Below are 26,115 nucleotides of genomic sequence, written 5' to 3' on the forward strand. Positions count from 1 at the left end.
CTCCCACAGCCCTATCTCGAAGTCGAAACAAAACAAGCGGCTGAAGCGGCGGCGGCGGCGGAGCCGGGACGGGGGAGGGGCGCGCCGGAACCGGAACCGACCCGACGCCGGAACCGGAATCGAGAGCGGGTTGCCAGGGCCCGAAGAGGGCTGGTGGCGGCGGTCTCGCTCGGTGAGTGGTGCGGGCCGCAAGTCGCCGGTTTGGCCGCAGCGGGAAGGCCGCAACGTTGGCCCGGGGCGGCCTGTTCAAGGTCACGGACCGTGCCAGCCCCGACATCTCGAGTCCCGCGGCGTGCTGGGCCCACCGATGCCTACTGAGCCGTTATGCTACACCTGTGGCCGGCTTCTCTTTTTTTTTTAAGAGGAGTATCGGCGAGTGAGGGTGGCTTCCTGGAGGAGGCGGTGGCAGGCCAGGCTTTGGGAGGTTGGAGTAGGGTAGCAGCCTAGCTGGGGCGTTGGTCTGTGGTCAGTAACTCTGCGCAGCCTTTCGGGCCAGCTGGGATCTCTGGATAGTTCCGCTGCCTTCTCGTCGCCTCGGAGCATGGGGGAGGGACTCAGCCTGTGAATTGGGCCTAGGTTTAGGGAGGAAAAAGGCCAGTGCTCTGCCCTCAGGCCCGCACAGCCTGTCACTAAGGATTCAGCTCATCACTCTTAGCGTACAAGGGTATTTTTATCACCTCCTTTCCCCTAAGGGAGAGAGGCTGGTCGTATCTTTTCTTGCTTGCGAGCCGGCCTTGAGGCCGCTAGGGCTCCTAGGTCTCCGTTCTATCTCCACCCTCACTTCAGTGTCTGCTTTTGAGAACTTCATTTTGGATTCGAGAGAGCCAGAATCCACACACAGGTGGGAAACTGATGAGGCTGCCATGGCTTACAGCTGATGAGTGAAGGAACCTAGTTGTAGGGGCGATGTCTGTGTCAGTGTCAAGCTGGATGCCCAGCGCCGTGTCTCGATACTGGAGTCCACTCCTCTTTTAAGCTGGGGGAGAGAAATCCCTCTTTAGGTGGAGATAAAAGACTTAAGTTTCAGAAGCAGATTTATGGTAAAAACGGGCACTGGCAGGAAAGCAGGTTAGACCCCTTTTCTGGATGGTAGCAGCAACCTGGGTAGGGTCCGTTTTCAGCTCCAGAGTCTGGCCTTTCTAATACTTCCTGGTGGCTTTCTCCCCCCCCCCCCCCCCCCCCCCCTCCTGCCTAACCCCTTCACCTTCTGCTTGTCTGGTGGTGACTAAGCACCCAGTGAGAGTGAAGGAGAGGGAGCGCTCTGCTCGGAGTGCCAGTTCTGTGGGTTGGAGCTATGGCTCCTGTCCAGAGGACGATCCTGGTCTCCGGCCACGACTGCCTTGACCCAGCACTTCCTTTAGTGCGGCTTCCAGCATTGTGGGTCTTTTGCAGATACCCAGGAGATGTGGCCTGAAGCAGGTGCTGCTGCCTGAATTATTTATCTCCTCATCGGGTAGCCTCACAGAAGGCATGGCCGCTTCAGATACTGCCCTTTAGGGTTAAGAGTGCCCCCAGGTTGCTGAGCCGTGCCGTGGCTCTAGGCAGGGAGCAAATTGTTTGGCCTTGGCAGGGATAACATGGGTCCATTTTCATTAGGCTCTTGGTTCCTTGCTGAAGAATTTGGCCACAAAGAGTTGCCAAGATAGCTGGGCCAGGAAGAAAGCGCCGCAGCCCTGAACCAGACGCTGTTGCCGACCCTGGGGCACTCTGGCTGGCTACCAAGCGGCTCAAGATGTCTGGTGGGGCCAGTGCACCAGGGCCAAGGAGAGGGCCTCCTGGGCTGGAGGAGGCCGCCAGTAAGAAGAAGCAGAAGGACCGAGCAAACCAGGAAGGCAAAGAGGGAGATCCGAGGAGAGGTAGGAGTGACATTTCCCAAAGAGACTTACGGCTGGGTAGAGCCTCAGCTTTGACCCGAGGGACTCATCCAGAGTCAGAAGATGGTGGGGGTCTTGGAATCTGGCTTCTCATTATTTTCTGCTCTTTTGTTGCCAGCGCCCACTCCTCGAAAGGAGCAGACCAAAGAGGGTGAGTAGTGACCGAATGGAGCTTTTGAGTGCTGCTTGAGGGAAAGGAAACTCCAGCTCTCATCTGGGACAGTACGTCTGTCACCGTTAGCAGCTGGCTGAGACTCTTCCGATCTCTTTGCCGCTCTCCCTGTAGACTTGTTGCTGGATTGGAGACAGAGTGCAGATGAGGTGATTGTCAAGCTGCGGGTAGGAGCAGGTCCCGTGCGGCTGGAGGAGGTAGACGCTGCTTTCACCGACACAGACTGTGTGGTGAGGCTTCCAGGTATGCTCATCTGCCCAAGTACAGTGTTAGCCTTTGAGTCCTCTGACGGCCCCAGCCCAGCTCACTTGTGCCACTCTTTTTTTCAGATGGCCGACAATGGGGTGGTGTCTTCTTTGCTGAAATACAAAGTTCTTGCGCCAAAGTACAGGCACGTAAGGGTGGTCTTCTGCAGTTGGCACTACCCAAGAAGGTCCCCCTGCTCACGTGGCCCTCTCTCTTGGTAAGTTCCAACTGAGGGCATGGGATTTGGGAACATCAGTGTATTCAACAGGGCCTAACTGTTGTATCTTTGGCAGAAGAAACCTCTAGGGACCCAAGAACTGGTGCCAGGGTTGCGGTGCCAGGAGAATGGGCAAGAGCTGCCTCCCATTTCCCTGGAGCCAGGCTCTGAGCCCCGCAGAGCTAAACAGGAAGCCCGAAACCAGAAGCGGGCCCAGGGCCGTGGTGAGGTAGGCTCAGGGGCTGGCCCCGGGGCACAGGCAGGGCCCAGCGCCAAGAGGGCTGTGCATCTTCGAAGAGGGCCAGAAGGGGAAGGGTCCAGGGATGGCCCTGGCCCCCAGGGTGATGCCCCACCTTTCCTGTCTGACTCGGCCACCCAGGTGAGAGTTAGACACCTGTTTGGACTATTGGGGAAGGAATGTGGACTAGAGTGGGTGCCACCTGCCAGATTCAGGGCTAATCTTTCCTTTTGTTTTGTTTTGGCTGGGGGTGATTAGGTTGAGGAGCAGCTCCGTGTACCACCACTGAACCCTCAAACCAATCTCCTGGGCTCAGAGAAGAATTTAGCCCTTTTGACAGGAGAGAAGACACTATCCCCCAGGAATGACCCAGTCTCGGCAGTCATGGTCCGGAGCAGAGACCCTGAGAAAGATGAGCACGGGAAAGAGGAGATGGCAGTAGGACCAGACTCTGCAACCTTGATGGATGGTAAAATGGGGAATTAGTCAGGCAGGCCCCCAGGTTGAACTGCAGGGTGGATAGGTGGGTAGGGAGGAGTATAGTTACAGGCTGGAGTTTGTCTTGGGTTGATGGCACTGAGCCATGGTCTCAACATAGAACCAGAGTCCATGGTGAACCTGGCATTCGTCAAGAATGACTCCTATGAGAAGGGGCCGGACTCTGTGGTGGTGCACGTGTATGTGAAGGAGATCTGCAGGAACACCTCTCGAGTACTTTTCCGAGAGCAAGATTTTACACTGATCTTCCAGACCAGGTATGTGGCCAGGGCTGGGACAGGCAGTGTGCCTCAGCTGGGAATGTGTTCGAAGCTTTTTCTTTTGTCCTTTCTCTTTCCCTGCTCTGCCTCTGCAGGGATGGAAATTTCCTGAGGCTGCATCCGGGCTGTGGGCCCCACACCATCTTCCGCTGGCAGGTGAAGCTCAGGTGGGTGGTGCCCAGCCCCATTTCTGCTTGTCTCACTTGGGTTTCCATCTCTCTGGCTTTTTTAGCCTCATGTACTTCACCAGAGCTCTCTAAACTCGGCTTTTCCATGACAGGAACCTGATTGAGCCAGAGCAGTGTACGTTCTGTTTCACGGCCTCCCGCATCGATATCTGCCTCCGGAAGCGGCAGAGTCAACGCTGGGGGGGACTGGAGGCCCCGGCTACACGAGGTCTGCACACGAGCTCCCTTCATTGCCTGAGCCCTGCATAGTCAGGACCCCGTCACACATGCTGCTAACCACCAGCCCTCTCATTCCCCCTGTTTAAGGTGCAGTGGGTGGTGCAAAGGTTGCCGTGCCGACTGGTCCAACCCCTTTGGATTCAACCCCTCCGGGAGGTGCCCCCCACCCCCTGACAGGCCAGGAGGAGGCCAGGGCTGTGGAGAAGGAAAAACCCAAGGCTCGATCAGAGGACTCAGGGCTGGATGGTGTGGTGGCCCGCACTCCCTTGGAGCATGTAGCCCCAAAGCCAGAGCCACACTTGGCCTCGGTGAGAATTCTGGGTCAGGTAGGGCCACAAATGAGGCTGAGGAGCGTCAGGGCTGCTCTTTCACATTTGCTTTGCTTCTACAGCCCAAACCCACATGTATGGTTCCTCCAATGCCACATAGCCCGGTGAGTGGAGATAGTGTGGAGGAGGAGGAGGAGGAAGAGAAGAAGGTGTGCCTGCCGGGCTTTACTGGCCTTGTCAATTTAGGGAACACGTGCTTCATGAATAGTGTCATCCAGTCTCTGTCCAACACTCGGGAACTTCGTGACTTCTTCCATGGTAAGGTCAGGGCTGGGAGACGGGGTAGGCGGAAGGGGTACCTCCGTCTCTTACACCTCTGCTTAACTGTTCCTAGACCGATCCTTTGAAGCTGAGATTAACTACAACAACCCATTGGGGACTGGTGGGCGTCTGGCCATTGGCTTTGCTGTGCTGCTCCGGGCCCTGTGGAAGGGAACTCACCAAGCCTTTCAGCCCTCCAAGCTAAAGGTGATTTGTGATCACCCTGACCCTTGTTTGGAGAGGGGTGTGAGGCCTACCTAGGGAGGTGCCCGGGGATTGGGTCCTAGGGTTCCTCACTAACACTTGGGCATCTTCATCCAGGCCATTGTAGCAAGCAAGGCCAGCCAGTTCACAGGGTACGCACAGCATGATGCCCAGGAGTTCATGGCCTTCCTGTTGGACGGGCTTCATGAGGACCTGAATCGGATCCAAAACAAGCCCTACACTGAGACTGTGGACTCAGATGGGCGGCCTGACGAGGTCAGTGGGCGGCCTGATGAGGTCGGACAGGCCTGATGAGGTCAGTGGGCGGGTTGTAGAATGGGGGTTTGTGTGTCCCAGCCCTTAGTTCTCCTTAGTTTTCACCGTTTTTTTCTCAGGTGGTAGCTGAGGAAGCATGGCAGCGGCACAAGATGAGGAACGACTCATTCATTGTGGACCTGTTTCAGGGCCAGTACAAGTCGAAGCTGGTGTGCCCTGTGTGTGCCAAGGTGTGGTGGACTCCCCTAGAGAGAGGGACCACTAGAGAGAGGGACCCCTATTTGGTTGGGCTGCTTTGGTCAGATTAAGTTGAAGCATATGCATTTTCAGGGAGTGCTGGGCAAAATTTGGGGAAGGGAGGTGGCAGAGAGGGGCCCTGAGTTCTCTGTGGTCTGAAGAAGTGAGGCAGGGCAGGCTCCTGACTAAAGTCGCACATGTTTGCATTTGTTGGTTGGCCGTGAGAACATCCGAGGGCCTGGATTGGCTCTCCAAGAAAGAGCATCTTGATTGCTTGTGACACCCTAGTGTCACCTTTACATTCACAGGTCTCCATCACTTTTGACCCGTTCCTTTATCTGCCGGTGCCCTTGCCACAAAAGCAGAAGGTTCTCCCCATCTTTTACTTTGCTAGGGAGCCCCACAGCAAACCCATCAAGGTAAGTACCGAGCCCACCCTCTGGCTGTCCTAGAGAGACAGGCCTCTCCTGCTCCTCCACACTGACTTTACCTGTTTTGCCAAAGTTCCTGGTGAGTGTGAGCAAGGAGAACTCCAGCGCCAGTGAAGTTTTGGATTCCCTCTCGCAGAGTGTCCACGTGAAGCCTGAGAACCTGCGCCTGGCTGAGGTACATCTTTGCTAGGTTTCTCCGTGTGCCCATGTATGTTTACTCGTTGTAGTTTTAACGATTTATGAGTATTGTGCCTGCTGTCTACATGTATGTATGTGTATCATGTTGTATGCCTGGTGCCCATAGAGGCCAGGAGAGAGTGTGTCGGACCCACTGGACCTTGAGTTACAGATGGTCATGCACTGCCATGTATGTGCTGAGAATGGAATCCAGATCTTCTCGAAGAGCAGCCAGTGCTCTTAATACTGAGCCATCTCTCCAGGCCCACGTACACGGATTCTCCTTTCCCTCTCCAGATAAGGAGCTTGCTAGTTAGCATAGGGGCAGAGGCCCTCAGGGTGCATCATTGTAGCTGATCCTGCTCCTGCTGTCCCTCAGGTACTCTAACGTGTGTACTCTGTGACTGAGCAAGCATATGCTTTAGACCACAAATCCTGTTCTGCAGTGCGGAGCCAAGTTCTTCTTGGCCCTGTGAAGCAGGCCCAGAGAAAGGCCTTACCATATGGCATCTAAATGTTGTTTATCTCCAGGTAATTAAGAATCGTTTCCACCGCGTTTTCTTGCCCTCCCACTCACTGGACGCTGTGTCCCCAACTGACATGCTCCTCTGCTTTGAGCTGCTATCCCCAGAGTTGGCTAAGGAGCGGGTAGTGGTGCTAGAGGTGCAGCAGGTAAGTGGGGGGCAACCTGATGCACAGGGCCCTGGTGGGGCTGGTCACTCCTGCCTGGCCTTGCTGAGCCAGATGACCCACCCTAGCGCCCCCAGGTACCCAGCATCCCCATCTCCAAGTGTGCAGCCTGCCAGCGGAAGCAGCAATCAGAGGATGAAAAACTGAAGCGTTGTACCCGTTGCTACCGCGTGGGCTACTGCAACCAGTGAGTGAGGAACCCCATGGCCTCTCCCCTATCGTTTTCTCCACCTGCCATTTGCTGTCCTGTCCTCCTGTCTACACATAGGCACAAAGTTTAAGTCTTTCACCCACTTTTCTATTTTATCAGGCTTTGGGGGAGGCAGGCCTGGCATACCTAGTCCCCAGAGCTTCAGACAAGTCCCTAATAACAGTTACGGCACTTAGTGGTAAGACCCTAGTCTTAACCTTCTCCTTCCCTCCAGGTTCTGCCAGAAAACCCACTGGCCTGACCACAAAGGCCTCTGCCGCCCTGAGAACATTGGCTACCCGTTCCTGGTCAGTGTACCTGCTTCACGCCTCACTTACGCCCGTCTTGCTCAGCTACTAGAAGGTTATGCTCGGTGAGAGCCCAGAGGCTGCACTAGTCTGGGTGGGGAGCAGAGGTGCTCAGGTGGTGGCCAGCAGCTCAGAGTCCTGACTTGCCTTGTTGTTTGCTGCCAGGTACTCTGTGAGTGTATTCCAGCCGCCCTTCCAGCCTGGCCGCATGGCTTTGGAATCACAGAGCCCTAGCTGTACCACATTGCTTCCAACTGGTTCCCTGGAGGCTGGGGATAGTGAACGAGAACCCATTCAGCCTTCTGAGCTCCAGTTGGTGACTCCTGTGGCTGACGGGGATACAGGGGCTTCTCGTGTGTGGGCGCCTCCTGATCGGGGTCCTGCACCTAGCACCAGTGGGCTTTCTTCTGAGATGCTGGCCAGTGGGCCTATTGAAGGTTGCTCCTTGCTCACTAGTGAGAGGGTGTCCAGGCCTGAAGGTAAGATGTGCTGAAATGCTTTGAGTGCTGCAGAGAAAAGATGGGGAGGCGGTTTGTGCCGTGGACAGGTGAGCACTGATTACTATGCTTTGTCTTAGCTGCTGTGCCTGGGTACCAACACTCACGTGAAGCCATGAATACCCACACACCCCAGTTTTACATCTATAAAATTGATGCATCGAACAGAGAGCAGCGGCTTGAGGACAAAGGTGCCTGATGCCGTGGGTGGAGGTCATACGATTAGCTTGGCCTGGCTGCTCTGGACAGCCAGCATTTGACCACTGTCTCTGCTCGTCTCCAGGAGAGACCCCGCTGGAGCTAGGTGATGACTGCAGCCTGGCTCTGGTGTGGCGGAACAATGAACGCCTGCCCGAGTTCGTGTTGGTGGCCTCTAAGGAGCTGGAGTGTGCTGAGGATCCAGGCTCTGCTGGTGAGGCTGCCCGTGCTGGCCACTTCACCCTGGACCAGTGCCTCAACCTCTTTACCCGGCCTGAAGTGCTGGCACCTGAGGAGGCCTGGTGAGGATGGAGCAGCAAGCAGGTACTTGGGCAGGGTGAAGGCAAACTTGCTGGTTCTGACTCCTCTTGTGTCCCTCACCAGGTACTGCCCACAGTGCAAACAGCACCGCGAGGCCTCCAAGCAGCTCTTGTTATGGCGCCTACCAAATGTGCTCATTGTACAGCTCAAGCGCTTCTCCTTTCGTAGTTTTATTTGGCGTGACAAGATCAATGACTTGGTGGAGTTTCCTGTTCGGTGAGCACTGAGTGAGCCCTGTGACTGGACAGGGCAAGGGGGCTGGGCGCAAATCCTGGGCTCCTGCTAACTAACTGCCTCACCCTTCTCTGACTGGGACTACAGGAATCTGGACCTGAGCAAGTTCTGTATTGGTCAGAAAGAGGAGCAGCTGCCTAGCTATGACCTGTACGCTGTCATCAATCACTATGGAGGCATGATCGGTGGTCACTATACTGCCTGTGCACGTCTGCCCAATGATCGCAGTAGCCAGCGCAGTGACGTGGGTGAGGGCACGCACAACCAGCAGGATAGGTGGTAGGGGTGGTGGTGCAGGCCGTGTTCATACTCTTTCCACCCTACTATAGGCTGGCGCTTGTTTGATGACAGCACGGTGACAACAGTAGACGAGAGCCAGGTTGTGACCCGTTACGCCTATGTACTCTTCTACCGTCGGCGGAACTCTCCTGTGGAGAGACCCCCCAGGGCAGGTCACTCTGAACACCACCCAGACCTAGGCCCTGCAGCTGAGGCTGCTGCCAGCCAGGTGAGGCATGGGGGAGGCCGCACAGGCTAGTTGGGGCACAGAGCTGGGGATATAGCTTTCTTTCCTCTAGTCATGGGCCCTTCAAGCCTATGGAATTTAGAGACTGAGTTCCTTGACGTTCGGACCTCACCCAGGGGCATCCTGGAAGATAGCCTAGGGACACAGTCAAAGGTGTACATATTTAAACATGCTGCCACCAGTGTGCACAAAAGTACTGGTCAGAGCTGCCCTGAGCCTCACCGGGCATGGTGCTGTAAACAGACTAACCTGACTTCTTCCAGCTCTGCCCCATGTTCTCCATATGCCAGCCTAGACATTCTCACTTGTGGTCACCCTTGTGTTCTGATGTGTACTCAAGATATCCCCTGTCAGAGATGGCTGTCACCTTGAGTGGCTGTCCCACTTTCTGTGGTGAGCAGCTGCCCCTGCTGAACCTTCAGGCTCTTCTGTCTCATTTGCTGACACTGTTCCATGGGTCCATGAGCATGGTCACTTTGCTCCCTAGACCAGCAGCCTCCTTTCTGTTTCCCATACACCCTTGGGCCCTCGCTCTCAGGCTCAGAGACACAACACAGTGGTCAGGATCTGGACATTGCTAACCCTGAGGAGCTTGCCATGGGGTTGGCTACTTATCCTCTGTGAGCTGGTCCCTTCTGTGGACTAAAATCTGACCAGGTAACTCCACAACCTTGCCCATGAACAGCTACATGTGGACTAAAAGCTGTCTGGAGGCAGTCAGAGGCTGTTGGGAGTCTTATATCCTAATGCTCTCTTGATCCTGGCTGCCTACCCGGGGCTTAGGCCCAGTCTCCTTGATGTGGCCATCCTGGTTATAGGGGTCTCAGGGAAGCTGGGGCCTCCCCACCCTCTGGGTGCTGATGGCCCTTTCCACATACCATAGGCTTCCCGGATTTGGCAGGAGCTCGAGGCCGAGGAGGAGATGGTGCCCGAGGGGCCTGGGCCTCTGGGCCCTTGGGGGCCCCAAGACTGGGTGGGGCCCCCGCCACGTGGCCCTACCACAACAGATGAGGGCTGCCTCCGATACTTTGTCCTGGGTACCGTGGCGGCTTTGGTGGCCCTTGTGCTCAACGTGTTCTATCCTCTGGTATCTCAGAGCCGCTGGAGATGAGCTCACCTGCAGGTGCCTCTGTGAGCTGGCCTACCTGCCTCTCACTAGGCCGTGCCTACCTTTGTGGTGGGGAACAACTCTGGGCTCTGGGCCTCAGTGTATGTATCTGATGGGAGATTCGTGGGGACTGCAGCCTCTGCAGGGGCAGAGTACCGTAGGGTATGTGTCCATCCAGTTGTCTGTTCCTCCTGTTTCTCTGACCCTTGTCCTAGGGCTTGGCCCTGCTGGAACTATTTCCTGTATTTAAAGTGTTAATAAAGTGAGTATTCAGGCCCGATCTCGTCTCTCTGTCTAAATGCTGCTGCTGTCTGCGCCTGCCTAGGGGCCCTCCCTTGGGTGCCGGGGCTCTGAGCCAGCACCCCCGGGATGCCAGGCAGTATGCTGGGCAATCCCCAACCCCTGTCCTCGTATTCTGTTGCAGGGACTAGGCCCTGGCCAGGCCCCCGAGGTGGCCCCCACGCGGACAGCCCCTGAACGCTTCGCCCCCCCTGTGGACCGCCCAGCCCCCACGTACAGCAACATGGAGGAGGTCGATTAGCAGGTCCCTGGCTGATGGAGGGACTGGGTTTGGGGTATCCCCTATAGAGGGCCATCTCTTTGCCACTTTTTCTTCTGTCACTCAGAGGACACTAGTTCCACCAATGGGAAGTTGAGGTTGTAATTTGGGGGTGGGAACCTCACAAATTGTGACCTCGTGTCAACTCGGTCCCCAGGTTAGTGGGCCTTGGCTTTTTCAGCTGCCTTTAGTACTGCGTGTTTGATTCTCAGTTGTTCCTTCAATTCTTTCTGACCTGCATTATAAACATTATAATTTTATTCTAAGAATTGTAATTTTTTTGCATTTTGGAAGTGATTGCTGCTGTTTAAATATATTTTAAAATAAATAATAAATAAGTCGACTTAGTGACTGATCCACAACATGTTGTGGCTCCCCTCCCCTCCTCCTCATCTGGTGTATGTGTTTGTATTAAAGATCCTGGAGTTCTCTGGTCTGAGGGAAGATAAGGTCACAGCTCATTTTCTCTGGGTCACTGTAGAACTTTAACTGTTGCTCCAACAAACTGCCTGCCAAAAGCAACTTCAGGAAGAAAGGGTTTCTTCCTGCTCATAGTTTGGGGGTCCAGTTACCACGGCAGAAAAGACATGAAGCAGGTGGTCACACCATGTGTCAAGTGAGGAAGCAGGGAGCGGTGAGCGCTGCAGATCATCTTCCTTTTCACTCAGACCCTCACCTATAGGATAAGTGGCACTGCTGTCATTTAGGATACGCCTCCTAGGTGATTTTAGAGTGTATCAAAGAGATGTTTTTTCTGTTTTTGGAGACAAGGTGTCTCTGTGAAAGCCCTGACTGTCCTGGAACTCACTTGGTAGACCAGGCTAGCCTAGTACTCAGAGATCCATCTGCCTCCCGAGTGCTGGGATTAAAGCCATGTGCCCGACTGCCTGGCCAAGTAGACAGCATTAACCATCATACTCAGGAAGCCCGGTGGTATCGGCTCCCTGGAAGCTGTCTGCTACCTGGCATCCTGTTGGTTCTGGCTCCCATGTTGAAGTGGCTATAATTGGCATTAGTTAAGAGTAGTCCCTTGAAACTCCAGAGCTGATAACATGGGTTAAGAGGTACAAACCATACAGCAGCCTGGGAACAACTGGACAGCAGGTTGGAGACCACGGGGAGGGCAGGAGCGTTCTGGGGGACCCTTTCCTCAAGCCGCTGCAGTAGTTTAAAAACGCCTGCATCCCTTGAGAAAAATGATGGGAATCCTGCTCTGAAAAGAGGAAAACAGGACCAGAGGCAATGTTACCCAACTTCCTCCTTCAGACAATGGCCCTTCTTAACTGCCTGAGGCTACTCACCTACAGGTCAGCAGGCATATGTAGTTTCAGGGTCTTTGCAACCTGTACACTTTCTTCCAGTACCAGGTGTCTGTGTAGTCAGTTGCTCTACCACTGAGCTGAGCCCCAACGCCTGTACAAACACAAGAAACCTTGTTTCTACCTTGATCCTGCTGTCTCTGTATTCTTCAATTACCTGAGAGTGGGCATCTGTAGAGAGTGATGGCGAGCAAAGGTAGTTAGGAAGCAGATATTTGGGAGCTGGGCTGGGGAGATGACTCAGTGGTTAAGTGCTTTCTTGCTGGTCTTCTAGAGTTTGAGTCCCAACACCCACACATTAGGCAGCTCACAACTGCCTAAAACTCCAGCCTCAGAGCTGGGCAAGGTGGCATATGCCTTTAATCCCAGCACTCAGGAGGCAGAGGCAGGCAGATCACTGTGAGTTTGAGCCCAGCCTGGGCTACAAAGTGAGTCCAGGACAGCCAGGGCTACACAAAGAAACCCTTTCTTGAAAAACAAAACAAAAACCTTCAGCCTCAGGGAATTTGACCGACTCTGTCTTTGGGTACGACACACACACACACACACATACACACACACACACACACATACACACACACACACACACACACACAAAATTGGACCTAGAGAAACCAGAAGCATAAAGACAAGAGGCCAAGGTGTGAATGGGGCCAACAGCATCCTCAAGCACACAGCCAATTACATGGAGTTCAGCACTCAGATCTCACTACTGCTCCCCTTCAGGACGGAGTTACTACAGAATCCTAACTACATGACTACATGATCACAATTGGCTTCTCCCAGTGGGGGCACAATATAAAAAGGTCGTGTGGTGGTGCTGCCTTTGTAGAAGTGGCTGAGTGTGGGGCCTCGTAGAAATGGAAAGGCTAAATTGTGTGTTGGTGGACCTGGTAGGTATGGACTGTAAAACAGGATTGTATTGGTCTTTATTGTGTGTAACATTGTTACTGCTGAGCCCATGACACCATCTGTGGCTTCTATATGCTGTTAGTCTATGCCATTGAGACTTGTTATGCACCTGGCTGACCCCACACTATGATGGGTTTTGCTGGCTGCTACCTAGCTTTTCTACTCAGACCTTTTTCTTGAATGTGGTACTCCTGTAGGAAGGCTAATCTATAGGCCAGGGCCATTTGTTTCTGCTGTGTGTAAGTCATGGTTCCTGAAGACTGATGAGACATCCTGTTGTCACCTGTCATGTCACTTACGCCATACGGAGCTACTATCTTGTGCTCCTACACTGAGCTGTCGGATCTAAAGGGTGTCATGAGGAGACCACGTAAAGGGGTGTGGGTCCTGACCCCATTCAGGATGGCCAGACGTGCAAGGCCTAGTGAAGGCAGTGGCTGAGTTGCAATGATCCCTGGGTGGCCTCAAGTACTGAGGAAACATTGGCAGTAACAGGTTATTTTTTTTTTTTTTTTTTTTAAGATTGGTTTGTTGTTGTTGTTTTTTTTTTGTTTTTTGGTTTTTTTTTTTTTTTGTTTGTTTTTTTTTTTTTTTGTTTTTCGAGACAGGGTTTCTCTGTGTAGCCTTGGCCATCTTGGACTCACTTTGTAGACCAGGCTGGCCTCGAACTCACAGCGATCCACCTGCCTCTGCCTCCCGAGTGCTGGGATTAAAGGCGTGCACCACCACGCCCGGCTAAGATTGATTTGTTATACATACAATGTTCTTCCTGCATGTACACCTGTGGATCAGAAGAGGGCATTGGATCACATTATAGATGGTTGTGAGCCACCATGTGGTTGCTGGGAATTGAACTCAGGACCCCGGAAGAGCAGTCAGTACTCTTAATCTCTGAGCCGTCTCTCCAGCCTCTGCTGAGGTAATTTATATGGCTCTGCTTATTGTGGGCCCCTTTGTGTGGTGGTGTCCAGGTTTCTGCAGCCACAGCCTTGGCACAGTGCCAACGTGGCTGTGGCTTAGCTTGGTATCTATGATAGTAGCGCTGTCCTGCATCAGTTACCCAACTCGCAAAGCTGGCCTCCCACATGCAGTGCACTGTAGGGTAAGGTAGAGGGCTCAAGATACACGATTGGGGGCTGGAGAAATGGCTTATAGGTTAAGCGCACTGCCTGTTCTTCCAAAGGTCCTGAGTTCAATTCCCAGAAACTACATGGTGGCTCCTAACCATCTATAATGAGATCTGGTGCCCTTTTCTGATGTATAGGTGTATAAGCACACATGCAGCCAGAATACTTACTGTACACATAATAAATAAATCTTAAAAAAAAAAAAAAAAGATACAGGATTGGATCTGTGGCTCCAGACAGAACCTGGCCAAGTGATCATTCTGTGAGATCCATATATAAATTTGGACATGACACTTGGCCGTTGGTGGGGTGTCAGCACAAAGCAGGTCACAGAGTGTGGTTAGAGCCTTGTCAGACTCCTGCTCAGGCCTTGAATATCCAGAACATCAAGGCTTCCAAAAGCCTCCACTCCAGTTCTGCATTTAGGAATGTCTTCACAGTCCTACAAATAGCAGCTAACTTTCTCAGTTTTCACATAAAGAACAATTTATGTGGGGTTTTTGTTTGTTTGTTTGTTTTCTGAGACAGGATCTCTCTGTGTAGCCTTGGCTGTCCTGGATTCACTTTGTAGACCAGGCTGGCCTCGAACTCACAGAGATCCGCCTGCCTCTGCCTCTTGAGTGCTGGGATTAAAGGCGTATGCTACCACGCCCAGGCAATCTGTGTGTTTTGTTCTTAGCAAGTCTTGGAAATTAGAAGACTATGGAGAACTCCAAGCACTGTAGACACCATCATGATTACTGCATCTCTGTTTGACACTGTCCCTACATCAAAAGTTCTATGGAGGGATCTGCCTGTGGGTTCTGGGGTTTTCTTTTGTTTTGTTTTTAATTAATTAATTAAAAAGTTTATTGTGTATACAGTGTTCTGCCTTCATGTACACCTGCAGGCCAGAAGAGGGCATCAGATCACATCCTAGATGGGTGTAAGCCACCATGTGGTTGCTGGGAATTGAACTCAGGACCTCTGAAAGAGCAGTGTGGAGGTATGCTGAGTGGATGTAACTACTGTCAATACAGTGCTGTGTAGCCAATCAGCTGGGCAGAAGAAGGGAGTGGAAGGCGGGACCTCCTGGAAGAGAGCCCTGGTTGTCAGTTGAGGGGAGTGAGATGGTTGACTGTGTAGGAAGAGGAAGGGAAGAATGGCCAGACAAGCATCTTAGTGGCAAATGCTTGGGGTATATGTATTATATATCCGTTTAGAGTAGTTTGTTTACCATAGTTTAGGAGGAGATTTGTATTAGTTCAGATTCTGTTCAGCGTTGTGCTGGCAGCTTTAAAGTATGCTTCAGACTCTGTGTCTTTATATAGCAATCTTAGGCTTACATTTTTAATGTAACAGAGCGGTCAGCGCTCTTAACTGCTAAGCCCTCTCTCCAGCCCCTTGTTTTGTTTTTGAGATACAGTGTCTCTGTGCAACAGCCTTGGCTGTCCTTGATTCACTTTGTAGACTAAGCTGGCCTAGAAGTCACAGAGACTCACCTGCGTCTGCCTCAAAGTGCTAGAATTAAAGTGTGTGTGCCACACCTGCCTCAAAGATGTACCTCTTTTTGTTTGCTTTTCTAGATAGGGTTTCTTTGTGTAGCCCTGGCTGTCCTGGACTTGCTTTGTTGACCAGGTTAGCCTCAAACTCACAGCGATCATCCTGCTTTTTTATTTTTATTTTATTTTATTTATTTACTTATTTTTGGTTTTTCGAGACAGGGTTTCTCTGTGTAGCCTTGACTGTCCTGGACTCACTTTGTAGACCAGGCTGGCCTCGAACTCACAGTGAGCTGCCTGCCTCTGCCTCCCAAGTGCTGGGATTAAAGCCATGCACCACCATACCTGGCCTGCTTTTTTAATGTTATTTTTCATTAAAAATTTTATTTAGCTGGGTGTGGTGGTACATGCCTTTAATCTCAGCACCCAAAAAGGCAGAGGCAGGTGGATCTCTGTGAGTTCGAGGCCAGCCTGGTCTACAAAGCAAGTCCAGGACAGCCAAGGCTACACAGAGAAACCCTGTCTCAAAAGATTAAAAAGAAAAGAAGAACGCGTCACATGTTGGTTGCACAGGCCTTTAATCCCAGCACTTGGGAAGCAGAGGCAGGCAGATCTCTGAGATTGAGGCCAGCCTGGCCTATAGGGTATATTCTAGGACAGCCAGGACAGCTACCCAGAAAATCCGTGTCTCAAAAAACAAAAAGAAACCGAAAAAACTTTGTGTGTTGGTGTTTTGCTTGTATATGCATCTGTGCACCACTTGTGTGCCTAGTGCTTGTAGCAGCCAGAAGAGGGCATTAGATCCCCTGTAGCTGGCGATGCAGATAGTTGAACTGCTTTGTGGGTGCTAGGAATTAAACCCAGATTCTCTGGAAGAGCAACCAGTGTTCTTCATAATTGCTGAGACATCTCCTCACTCCCAGAATATTTCTCTCTCTCTCTCTCTCTCTCTCTCTCTCTCTCTCTCTCTCTCTCTCTCTCTCTTCTCTTCGCTCTCTAATTTTCATATGCGTAAACAAATGTATCTTTGTTTTCTTTCTTTCTTTTTTTGGAGACAGAGTCTCACTATGTTGCCACACTTGGCCTTGAACTCTCCTGGAACGCACCTGCTTCTGCCTCTGTGATTAAAGACTTCTGCAATCTCTCCCAGCAACAATGTATCTCACTCCCCACCCTCTCTCCCAACTACCCCTAAGAACCTCAAAACGTTTGTTTGTTTGTTTTAATAACCCACTTGGTCCAATAAGTGCTGCCTGTGACAGGTTGTTGGATCGTGTTCCCTGGAGATTTTAAAGAAATCTCAGAACTTCCTATGAAGTTGCTCCTGGCCCTTTCTTTCCTTTCCCCGTCTGTGCTGTTTCCAGTAGGCACCTAAAAAGTGCCAGGTTTATGCGGTCCCTACATAGGCCATTTTACACATTTTCGGCAGTGATCAGGGACTTCATTTCATCAGCTGTTTCCATGACAACTCAAAAGCCGTGACGTTGAAAAACGCGCCGGGAACTCACTTTTGCTCTCTGAAAATAGGATGGGGTCGGATTCCTAGCGCTGAGGGACAAGAGACCACGCCTGAGTCTCCTTACATCTTTGTTACTAAACACTTTCACTCTCCGCACCCGAGGAAAAATTTCTAAACTCGCGTGGACTCCACCCTGCCATCTGCCGGGAGCCAGGGAGGCGGAAACCACTACCCGGAAAAGCCGGTTGGGACGCTCTCTGGCTCCTAAATGGCGTTGACCTGACGGCGGGCCCCGCCCCCTCTCACTGAGGCGTGCCACCATTGGTTCTCTCCCGGGCTTCGTCCTCTTATTGGTCAATGAGAGAAGGTCGTTGTGCAGCTGCTGCTCCAAGTTTCTTTTAGTTTCCGGTGTTCCTGCTATGGCGACTCCGGATTCGCTGGCGCTGTTTACTGGCCTCGGCCTGAGCGAAAGCAAGGCGCGCGAGACGCTCAAGAACGCGGCTCTGAGCACTCAGCTGCGGGAGGCGGCGACCCAGGTGCGAGTCTCTCTCCCCGAGGCCTCAGCTGCCTCCTATGCTCCAAAGCAACGTAGGGCTCGATTTAGCCCCGGCTGTCTCGCTCTTGCCTTGTGGCAAGAGGAAACTGAGCTTCACGGTAAAGTGATTCATCCTACCTCACTGGGCTTTTTCCTCGACCCCTCTGACTCCAGGCGCAGCAGACTTTGGGTTCTGCCATCGACAAGGCTACCGGGACCCTGCTATATGGCTTGGCCTCCCGACTCAGGGATACCCGGCGTCTTTCTTTCCTTGTGAGCTACATAGCCAGTAAGAAGATCCACACAGAGCTCCAGCTGAGCGGTGAGACCACTCCCAGTTCCACCGTCAACCCTTCCCTTCAGCCGAGACTCCTGTTTGCTTTTTCTGTCAAGTTCCCCAGTTGCTTTCTGGATATCGGACTCTGAACAGGCACTGAGGCATGGGTGGGGGAGAGACCTCTGGTATGGGTAGAGGAGAATTATCCAACGAGAGGCTTGCTTCAGAACACGTGCTTCTCTGTCGCGTGGCCTCAGGGCTTCTTCCCAATGATGCCAGGGCCTAACCCCTTAGGCATCTAAAGTAACCAAAATGGTTGAGGTTTCATGGCATTAAAGGCCACATTAAGATCCACTTCTTGGAGCTGACGTGCCCTGTCCATTGCCTTATCGTTTTCAGCTGCTCTTGAGTATGTGCGGAGTCATCCACTGGATCCCATTGATGCTAAGGACTTCGAGCAGGAATGTGGTGTGGGGGTGGTGGTGTCACCGGAACAGATTGAGGAAGCTGTGAGTCCCACCGCCCCCCACCCCTTCCCCCGCTCCCCCATCAGATAGCTCCTAGTTCTGGCCCTGCAAGCTGAGTGCTGTAGCTTTTCTAAGTAGACCTATTGCAAGAGTGTTGGTCGCTAGAATGTTTCCGAAGAGGCCTTCCTGAGCTGTAGGGTCTGGCTTTCTGCAGGTGGAGGCCACCATTAATAGGCATCGTCCCCAGCTCCTGGTGGAACGGTATCGCTTTAACATGGGGCTGCTGATGGGTGAGTTCCTTGTAGGTTCAGTGTTTTGTTTGTTCCTTCTATTTTGGGCTTATATGAAAGGGAGGTGGGTGGGTGAGCAAGGAAGGAACACCTTACAGGTGTTCTGCCTGGGCCAAGGTTCTGGTTCCTGTGTCAGCTAGGACTTCCTTGAGGAGGGGGAAGAAGTACCCCCCCCCCCCTTTGCCTCCTTGCAGCTTCTTGTGCCCATACTCTTAGGAGAGGCTCGGGCGGCACTCAAATGGGCAGATGGCAAAATGGTCAAGCATGAAGTTGACATGCAGGTGGGTACCTCGCTAAGATGAGGTTAGAATCCACTGAGGGATTCAAGGGGAGGGAGACCCTGGCCTTGTCTGACAGAGAGAGCGCAGCCCAGTGTGGAGGGAGTAACAGCTGATTTGGGCCTCTGAGTTAGCATGAGTCACTTTACTGTGAAGCTCAGTTTCCTCTTGGCACAAATGGGTGATGGGGCCTTCAGTCTTGAAGCGCTGGCAAAGAATCACAAGAGGACGGCGATGGATGCCTGAGGTGGACTGTTAATCTTGGTTCCAGGCCCACGTTATTTGTCTGTCAACGGTAGCATTTGTTTCCCCAAGCCAGGATAAGCCCTCAGAAAGGAAAAAGTATTCGAGGCCAGTAGAAACAGGTGTGGAAGCTGGCTGGCCAGAGGCAAGTGGATTTCTACGAGTTCTAGCCTGGTGTACATAGTGAGTTCTGGGCCACCCAGGGCTACCTAGTGAGATCCCATCTCAAATAGCAGCAGCAGCAGCAACAACAACAACAAAGCATGTGAGGGGATAAGGTGGGATTGGCCAGATAGGCTCTTCCGGTGGTGGTGGCATAAAGGGGATTCCACCAGGAGATTCTTGAGAGAGGTCACCTGTCTAAGTTTGACTCCGGTATCTGCTCAGGTCCTGCACCTTCTGGGGCCCAAGATGGAAGCTGATCTGGAGAAGAAGCCCAAGGTGAGGCTCGGCAGTGCCCAGGGTCCCTGGGGGATGACGTATTGGTGGACCGAGACTTTCAGCTGGAAAAGGGGGTGTCTGGACCCCTTGCCTCAGCAGATCTTGCTCTGAGAGAGTGATGCAGTTTCTCTGCTTGTCTTAGGTGGCAAAGGCTCGGCCAGAAGAAACAGACTGGAAGACAGCAAAGGATGTGATGGAGAATGGTGAGATGCCTGTGGCGCCTGTTGTAGTCAGCTCCTGGCTTCTGGCCGTTCTTCTGGAAGGACCTTACAGCCCAGTCTTCTCAGGCCCTCACTCTATCCAGCCGCCTCTCTATATTCTCGAGGCAGGGATTCCTGGAGTTTCCTTTATTCCGTTTGCTTAGAGACTGGTATTAGAGACCTGAGAAGTTTGGCTTTATAACTCTTGTCTTTGGGAAGTGGAGAAGAGGGGCCAGCTCAGATCTGGTGTCAGGATATTGAGAGCAGCCGTGGGTATTTCCCCACACTTGGAAGGCAGAGGCAGGTGGATCTCTGGATTCAAAGCCAGCCTCGTCTACAAAGTAAATTCCAGGGCAGCCAGTGCTATGCAGAGAAACCCTGTCTTGAAAAATTAAAAAAACAAACAATAAAATCCAAAAAACAGAAGGCAAGGTTCTTGGTTTTCTTGCAGGTGAGGCTGCTGGTCAGACCCTGTCTCTAATGGAACAGCTCCGGGGGGAGGCCCTAAAGTTTCATAAACCAGGTAAGGGAGGGGGTGCCTTAAAATTCTGGAGTGTGAGCCCAGCATGGTGGCATATGCCTTTAATCCCAGCACTCAGGAGGCAGAGGCAGGCAGATCACTGTGAGTTCGAGGCCAGCCTGGTCTACAAAGAGAGTCCAGGACAGCCAGGGCTCTTACACAGAGAAGCCATGTTTTCAAAAATCCAAAAACCAGAACCCAACAGCCCCTGTAGTGTGCTGGTGATTAGCGTTACTGCCAGGCCTGTAGAGTCAGGATCCCTGGCTGACAGCCTGGTCATTGGCCTGATCCCGGCAGGTGAGAACTATAAGACTCCTGGCTATGTGACCACGCCACGTACTGTGGATCTGCTGAAGCAGCACCTGGAGATCACTGGGGGACAGGTGTGTAGGACTGTGGCTAGGCAGGTGCTTGCTTGAGTGCCTCAGCTGCCCCCATCCTGCCTCATCTCACCCTAAGCATGACCTCCCTGGGAAGGGTCTCTGATGTGTAGGATGGTCTGAGCTCTCCTCCCTTTTCTCCCATCCCTTTACTCAGGTACGTACCCGGTTCCCCCCAGAACCCAATGGAATCCTGCATATTGGACATGCCAAAGCCATCAATTTCAACTTTGGTTATGCCAAGGTAAGCATGTGTCTAGGTCTCTGGCAAGTAATTACGATCACTGGCTATTCTAATGACTAGTTCCAGAAAGGTATATTTCTTTTTTTGTTTTGTTTTTTGTTTTTTGAGACAGGGTTTCTCTATGTAGCCTTGGCTGTCCTGGACTCACTTTGGAGACCAGGCTGGCCTCGAACTCACAGCGATCCGCCTGCCTCTGCCAGAAAGGTATATTTCTGTCTTGCCTTTTGTAGCTGATAACAGACGCCATAGAGGGAAACCACACATAACAGGCATCCTCAGGAAATACTGGGCTCTCTGGGGAAAAAAAGACAAAGCTGGCCTTGAACTCATAGAGATCCAACTGCCTCTGCCTCCTGAGTGCTGGGATTAAAGGTGTGCGCCATCACACCCGGCTTGAATTCTTCTTTCTTTCTTTTTTTTATTTGAGGCAGGGTTTCTCTGTGTAGCCTTGGCTGTCCTGGATTCACTTTGTAGACCATCCTGGCTTCGAACTCACAGAGATCCACCTGCCTCTGCCTCCTGAGTGCTGGGACCAAAGGCATGTGTCACCAGCCTGGCTGAATTCCTTTTCTTTATCTTTCAGTTTTTATGCACTGGCCATCAAAAGAAGACATTAATTTAAAAATAAAAAAAATGTGGCTGGAGAGATGGTTCAGTGATTAAGAGCAATTGTTGCTCTTGCAGAGGACCTTGTTCAGTTCCCAGCACCAGCATGGTGGCTTAGAACTGCCTATAACTCCAGTTCTAGGGGATACTGTCTGATACTGTCTTCTGACCTGTGGGCACAAGGCACACATGATGGGAGCACATGCATGCAGGCAAAACACTCAAATCTAAAAGAAAAAAGTGTGTGTGTGTGTGTTGCTATTGCACATATGTGGTTGTCAAAGAAAAAGTTCTGAAGTCGGTCCTTTCCATTAGAGATCTCTGAGGCTCAAACTCAGGCCGTTACGCTTGTTTGGCAACTTTTATCTGCTGAACTATCTCACTGACTGCGGCTGCATTTTGATAAGTGGGAGCTCTGGGAATGTCTGAGAGTGATGATGTGGACTGTAGGGGCTGATGGGTACTCGCAGCCCACAGATGCTCCCACTCTTTTAGGCCAACAACGGTGTCTGTTTTCTGCGCTTTGATGACACCAACCCTGAAAAGGAAGAAGCAAAATTCTTCACTGCAATTTACGACATGGTGATCTGGCTGGGTATGGAATGGGTGAGGCCTGGGTAGGGCCTGGTGGTGGGTGGAACTCTCTGTGGGCCATGGCTTTACCCAGTTAGTGAATCTTGCTGGCTGCTCATACTGTGTCTCCACTGCCCCAGGTTACACACCTTACAAAGTGACATATGCCTCTGACTATTTTGACCAGCTGTATGCCTGGGCCGTGGAACTCATCCAGAGGTAAGGCTGGGCCCAAAATGGTGAGCCAAGTCAGCTGGCCAAGTCATGGGCTATCTGCGCATTCATATCCCTTCTCCACAGGGGTCAAGCTTATGTGTGTCATCAGAGAGTGGAGGAGCTCAAAGGCCACAACCCTGTACCTTCACCATGGAGGGACCGGCCTATAGAGGAATCACTGTTGCTCTTTGAGGTGGTGCCCCTGAAGTGCAGCTTGGTTTGGGCAGGCCCGTGTGGTAAGGATGAGATGTACCTGCGATTAGATGCAGCCTGAGCTCTCCTTCTCCTCAGGCAATGCGCAAGGGCAAGTTTTCCGAGGGGGAGGCCACACTTCGAATGAAGTTGGTGATGGAAGATGGCAAGATGGACCCTGTGGCCTATCGAGTCAAGTATACACCACACCACCGCACAGGGGACAAATGGTACCTATTGGCATGGAGGGGCGGTAAGGCAGCAGGCTGTGGCGTAGGGCAGAGGGACTGGTTGTGGGGTTCACTGCCTGTGTTCCACAGGTGCGTCTACCCTACCTACGACTACACACACTGTCTTTGCGACTCCATCGAGCACATCACCCACTCACTGTGTACCAAGGAATTCCAGGCTCGGTGAGGAGGGTGAGGTTATGAGGTGGATTGGGCTAGGAGTTTCCTCACTTGTTCAGAGTGTGTATATGATATGAGTGGGTGTGTGGGTGCCGCAGCATGTGTGTTGAGATGCGAGTACGACTTGTGCAAATCAGCTCTCTCCTTCCACCATGTAGGTTCCAGGGATTTAAATTGGTTCTCCAGGCTTGACATAGTGTTTTCCCGCTGATCTCTCACTGGCCTCTAGTGCTTTTTCTATGGTCTCTAACTGACCCCGAAGGTGGCCAGTTCTAACCCTACTCTTCCATTCTAGACGGTCTTCCTACTTTTGGCTGTGTAATGCACTGGATGTCTACTGCCCTGTTCAATGGGAATATGGCCGCCTCAATTTGCACTATGCTGTCGTCTCAAAGCGGAAGATTCTCCAGCTTGTAGCAGCTGGTGCTGTTCGGTAGGTGTGGCCACTGCATTCACTGGAGGTTGTAGCACCAGTGCGCATGTGCTGTTTAAGGTTTTCTGACTACCCTCTTACCCACAGGGACTGGGATGATCCACGGCTCTTCACTCTCACTGCCCTACGACGCCGGGGCTTTCCGCCTGAGGCCATCAACAACTTCTGTGCTCGGGTACAATCCAGCAGCTGAGTGGGTAGAAACTGAGGCAATTTGTGGTTGTGGCTATGACTGATGAGTTTTCCTGACAGGTGGGGGTGACAGTGGCACAGACCACAATGGAACCTCATCTTCTGGAAGCCTGCGTGCGTGATGTGCTGAACGGCACAGCCCCACGTGCCATGGCTGTGCTAGAGCCACTACAAGTTGTCATCACTAACTTTCCTGCACCCAAGGTGGGCCTACCTCCGTGTGTGTGTGTGTGTGTGTGTGTGTGTGTGTGTGTGTGTGTGTGTGTGTAAATGCCTAGTATCAGGCATGATTCATACCTATCTCCTGCTACAGCCCTTGGACATCCAAGTGCCAAACTTCCCAGCTGATGAGACCAAGGGCTTCCACCAGGTTCCTTTTGCTTCCACTGTCTTCATTGAGAGAACTGACTTTAAGGAGGTAAAAAGGGGTTTACTGCTATGCTTGTTTTGGGGGTCTTTTTATTTTATTTTTATTTTTCTTGTTTGTTTTTTTCTTTGAGACAGGGTTTCTCTGTGTAGTCTTGGCTGTCCTGGACTTACTTTGTAGACCAGGCTGGCCTCGAACTCACAGTGATCCACCTGTCTCTGCCTCCCCGGTGCTGGGATTAAAGGTGTGCGTCACCACCACGCAGTTGGGGGTCTTTTAATATCCATCTTCTTCCTGCTTTACCATGAACCAACCCCTGACACGCATGGGGTTGGGAGGTCTTGTTCTTGTATGATTTTTGCAGCTTCTGTATCTCCCTTGTTTCTTCCCTCTAGGAGTCAGAAGCAGGCTATAAGCGCCTAGCTAGGGGCCAGCCTGTGGGCCTGAGACATACTGGTTATGCCATCGAGCTGCAGCGTGTTGTCAAGGTAAGAGACAGCCGCAATCTTTGTTTTTGTGTATTTTGGGTTTGGTTTTTTTTTTCTCCTCTGAGACAGGGTTTCTGTGTGTAACAGCTCTAGCTGTCCCTGGAACTCTCTCTGTAGACCAGGCTGGCCTTGAACTCACAGACATCCTCCTGCCTCTGCCTCTCAAGTGCCTGGATTAAAAGCGTGCACCACCACCGCCCGGCTGACAGCCACAATCTTTTTGCCTTTGAGGGCCAAGGTTTGTGTGTCATCAGCAGCTTAGTGCTGGGTCCCAGCTCTGATTGCACCTTCCTCACCTCCAGGGCTCTAGTGGCTCTGTGGAACGCTTGGAGGTGACCTGCCGAAGAGCTGATGCTGGGGAGAAGCCCAAGGCCTTTATTCACTGGGTGTCACAGCCTCTGGTGTGTGAGATTCGCCTCTATGAGCGACTGTGAGTGAACATATCTGGAATTGGGGTAGTCACAAGGTGGGCCTTGCATGCTGTGGCTCTCCAGCTGGGGCCCTGACTTCCCTCTGGCTGTAGATTCCAGCACAAGAACCCCGAAGACCCTGTTGAAGTGCCTGGTGGATTTCTAAGTGACCTGAACCCGGTAGGTTCATGGAGTGTGAGGTGAGGGTGTGGTCAGCCTCTGAAGTCAATAGCTACTCGGATTCTCTGTTCGCAGGCATCCCTACGAGTGGTGGAAGGCGCATTAGTGGACCACTCTGTGGCTTTGGCAAAGCCCTTTGACAAGTTTCAGTTTGAGCGGCTTGGGTACTTCTCTGTGGATCCAGATAGCCAACAAGGACAGGTGCTTAACTTTACCCACCTACACCTTTCTGCAATACTGAGGGTGGCAGCTGTTGACAGCTGTTTGCTGTGATAAACACCCTCCCTACAGTGCCTTAGCTTTCACCAATTAAGGTGGGGGGGGGGCATTCATGTATTACTATTGAGGAAACTGGCTCAGAGGTTAAGTCCAAGCACAACATTTTATAGAGCCCTGACTGCTTAACTCTTCAAAGTAGCAGGCATGCTTGGTGTTTGTTATAATCCTCATTAAACTGGGGCCCAGCACAGCCATCTCCCTTATCCAGGACTGCAGAGCTATGGAGAACCAGGATGGCCTCCTTGGTGATTAGGGGAAGTAAGGGACTTGGGTCCAGTCTGTTGATTTTTTTTCCCCTTGCCTTTCAGCTTATTTTCAACCGAACTGTCACATTGAAAGAAGACCCAGGAAAGGTGTGAACTGAAAGCATAGCCCTACCTCATTCTTTCAATAAAGAGTAACTAAGTCGTCCTGGAGCTGTGTGTGTATGTTTCTCATATTTCTTGTATCTGAGGACCTTAGACATGCTGTCAGGTGGCTCACACATGTCGCCTGACCAGTGGGCTTTCTCAGATCAGAGAGGCAGTGACAAAACCATCACCACACTTCTTGGTGTGGTGCATGGCTGGAATTAAATCTGCACTCAGTATAAACCTAAGGGCCCCAGCGATGCTGCTGCACAGTTATCTGCCCTCTAAAGGGATCTAGTTTTATGTCTTTGTGGCCAGGCAAAGCAAAAGACAAAATGCTCCCGTGTGGTCATTCAGCAAACCTGTCTCAGCTTAAGCATAGTGAGATAAAGCATAAACGCTGCTGCCGTGGCCTTTCAAGCTCCGTGGATGCCTGTTGAGTGCTGGGATGAGGAGCCTGACCATGCTGGCCCTCAGGTTGGACCCCATCTCTGAAGCTGACTTTTGAGGAGTTTGAAGACTGGAGAGTTTGCCAGGACACGAACAAATGCAAAAGGCAGAAGGAATCTATCCCAGGCTGAAGGCTCTCTGGGTTGGTGTGCGCTGTTGGTGAGCCTGTAGGCGAGTGCCTGCAGCTTTAAAGCCTTCCACATTTTCCCTGTATACAAACACTAGGCTACCCAAGGCCCTCTTTAAGGTGGACCTTACTGAGGTAGGCTCATCTCAGATGGTAGCTCTTGGTGCGCTTTCCAGAAGTTGTTTTCTCCGGTATATCAGTACCCTGAGCT

At 52.0% G+C, this 26,115-nt stretch overlaps 2 protein-coding genes across 3 annotated transcripts; both read left to right on the forward strand.

Annotated features, from left to right (window-relative positions):
- Positions 1 to 27: 27 nt before the first annotated feature.
- Positions 28 to 10,815, forward strand: Usp19 (ubiquitin specific peptidase 19). 2 transcript variants are annotated; one of them, XM_051140691.1, is made up of 26 exons: positions 1,601 to 1,856; positions 1,993 to 2,025; positions 2,161 to 2,289; positions 2,376 to 2,509; positions 2,586 to 2,888; positions 3,006 to 3,216; positions 3,346 to 3,502; positions 3,601 to 3,672; positions 3,786 to 3,901; positions 4,000 to 4,220; positions 4,304 to 4,499; positions 4,576 to 4,709; positions 4,824 to 4,982; positions 5,102 to 5,212; positions 5,528 to 5,638; positions 5,724 to 5,825; positions 6,359 to 6,499; positions 6,586 to 6,704; positions 6,943 to 7,080; positions 7,181 to 7,494; positions 7,593 to 7,703; positions 7,796 to 8,012; positions 8,095 to 8,247; positions 8,353 to 8,513; positions 8,595 to 8,773; positions 10,324 to 10,815. In XM_051140691.1, the coding sequence occupies exons 1-26, from the start codon at positions 1,733 to 1,735 to the stop codon at positions 10,438 to 10,440; spliced, it is 3,963 nt and encodes a 1,320-aa protein (XP_050996648.1). In that variant the 5' UTR covers positions 1,601 to 1,732; the 3' UTR covers positions 10,441 to 10,815. The 2 variants fall into 2 exon arrangements, with proteins under 2 accessions (XP_050996647.1, XP_050996648.1); XM_051140690.1 differs by lacking the exons at positions 8,353 to 8,513; positions 8,595 to 8,773; positions 10,324 to 10,815 and adding an exon at positions 28 to 172 and having other exon boundaries at positions 1,597 to 1,856; positions 2,586 to 2,738; positions 8,095 to 8,268.
- Positions 10,816 to 17,126: 6,311 nt separating this feature from the next.
- On the forward strand, positions 17,127 to 25,399 carry Qars1 (glutaminyl-tRNA synthetase 1). The gene is made up of 24 exons (XM_051140436.1): positions 17,127 to 17,292; positions 17,466 to 17,613; positions 17,968 to 18,077; positions 18,250 to 18,325; positions 18,542 to 18,606; positions 19,234 to 19,287; positions 19,430 to 19,490; positions 19,939 to 20,010; positions 20,305 to 20,390; positions 20,545 to 20,631; positions 21,733 to 21,832; positions 21,951 to 22,029; positions 22,111 to 22,219; positions 22,318 to 22,448; positions 22,539 to 22,631; positions 22,924 to 23,061; positions 23,149 to 23,236; positions 23,314 to 23,457; positions 23,567 to 23,671; positions 24,016 to 24,108; positions 24,411 to 24,538; positions 24,632 to 24,698; positions 24,774 to 24,899; positions 25,286 to 25,399. Exons 1-24 carry the CDS (start codon positions 17,176 to 17,178, stop codon positions 25,334 to 25,336), a joined length of 2,328 nt encoding a protein of 775 aa, XP_050996393.1. The 5' UTR covers positions 17,127 to 17,175; the 3' UTR covers positions 25,337 to 25,399.
- Positions 25,400 to 26,115: the final 716 nt, after the last annotated feature.

This window comes from Acomys russatus, chromosome 32 (genome assembly GCF_903995435.1).
Source record: "Acomys russatus chromosome 32, mAcoRus1.1, whole genome shotgun sequence".
NCBI lineage: Eukaryota > Metazoa > Chordata > Mammalia > Rodentia > Muridae > Acomys > Acomys russatus.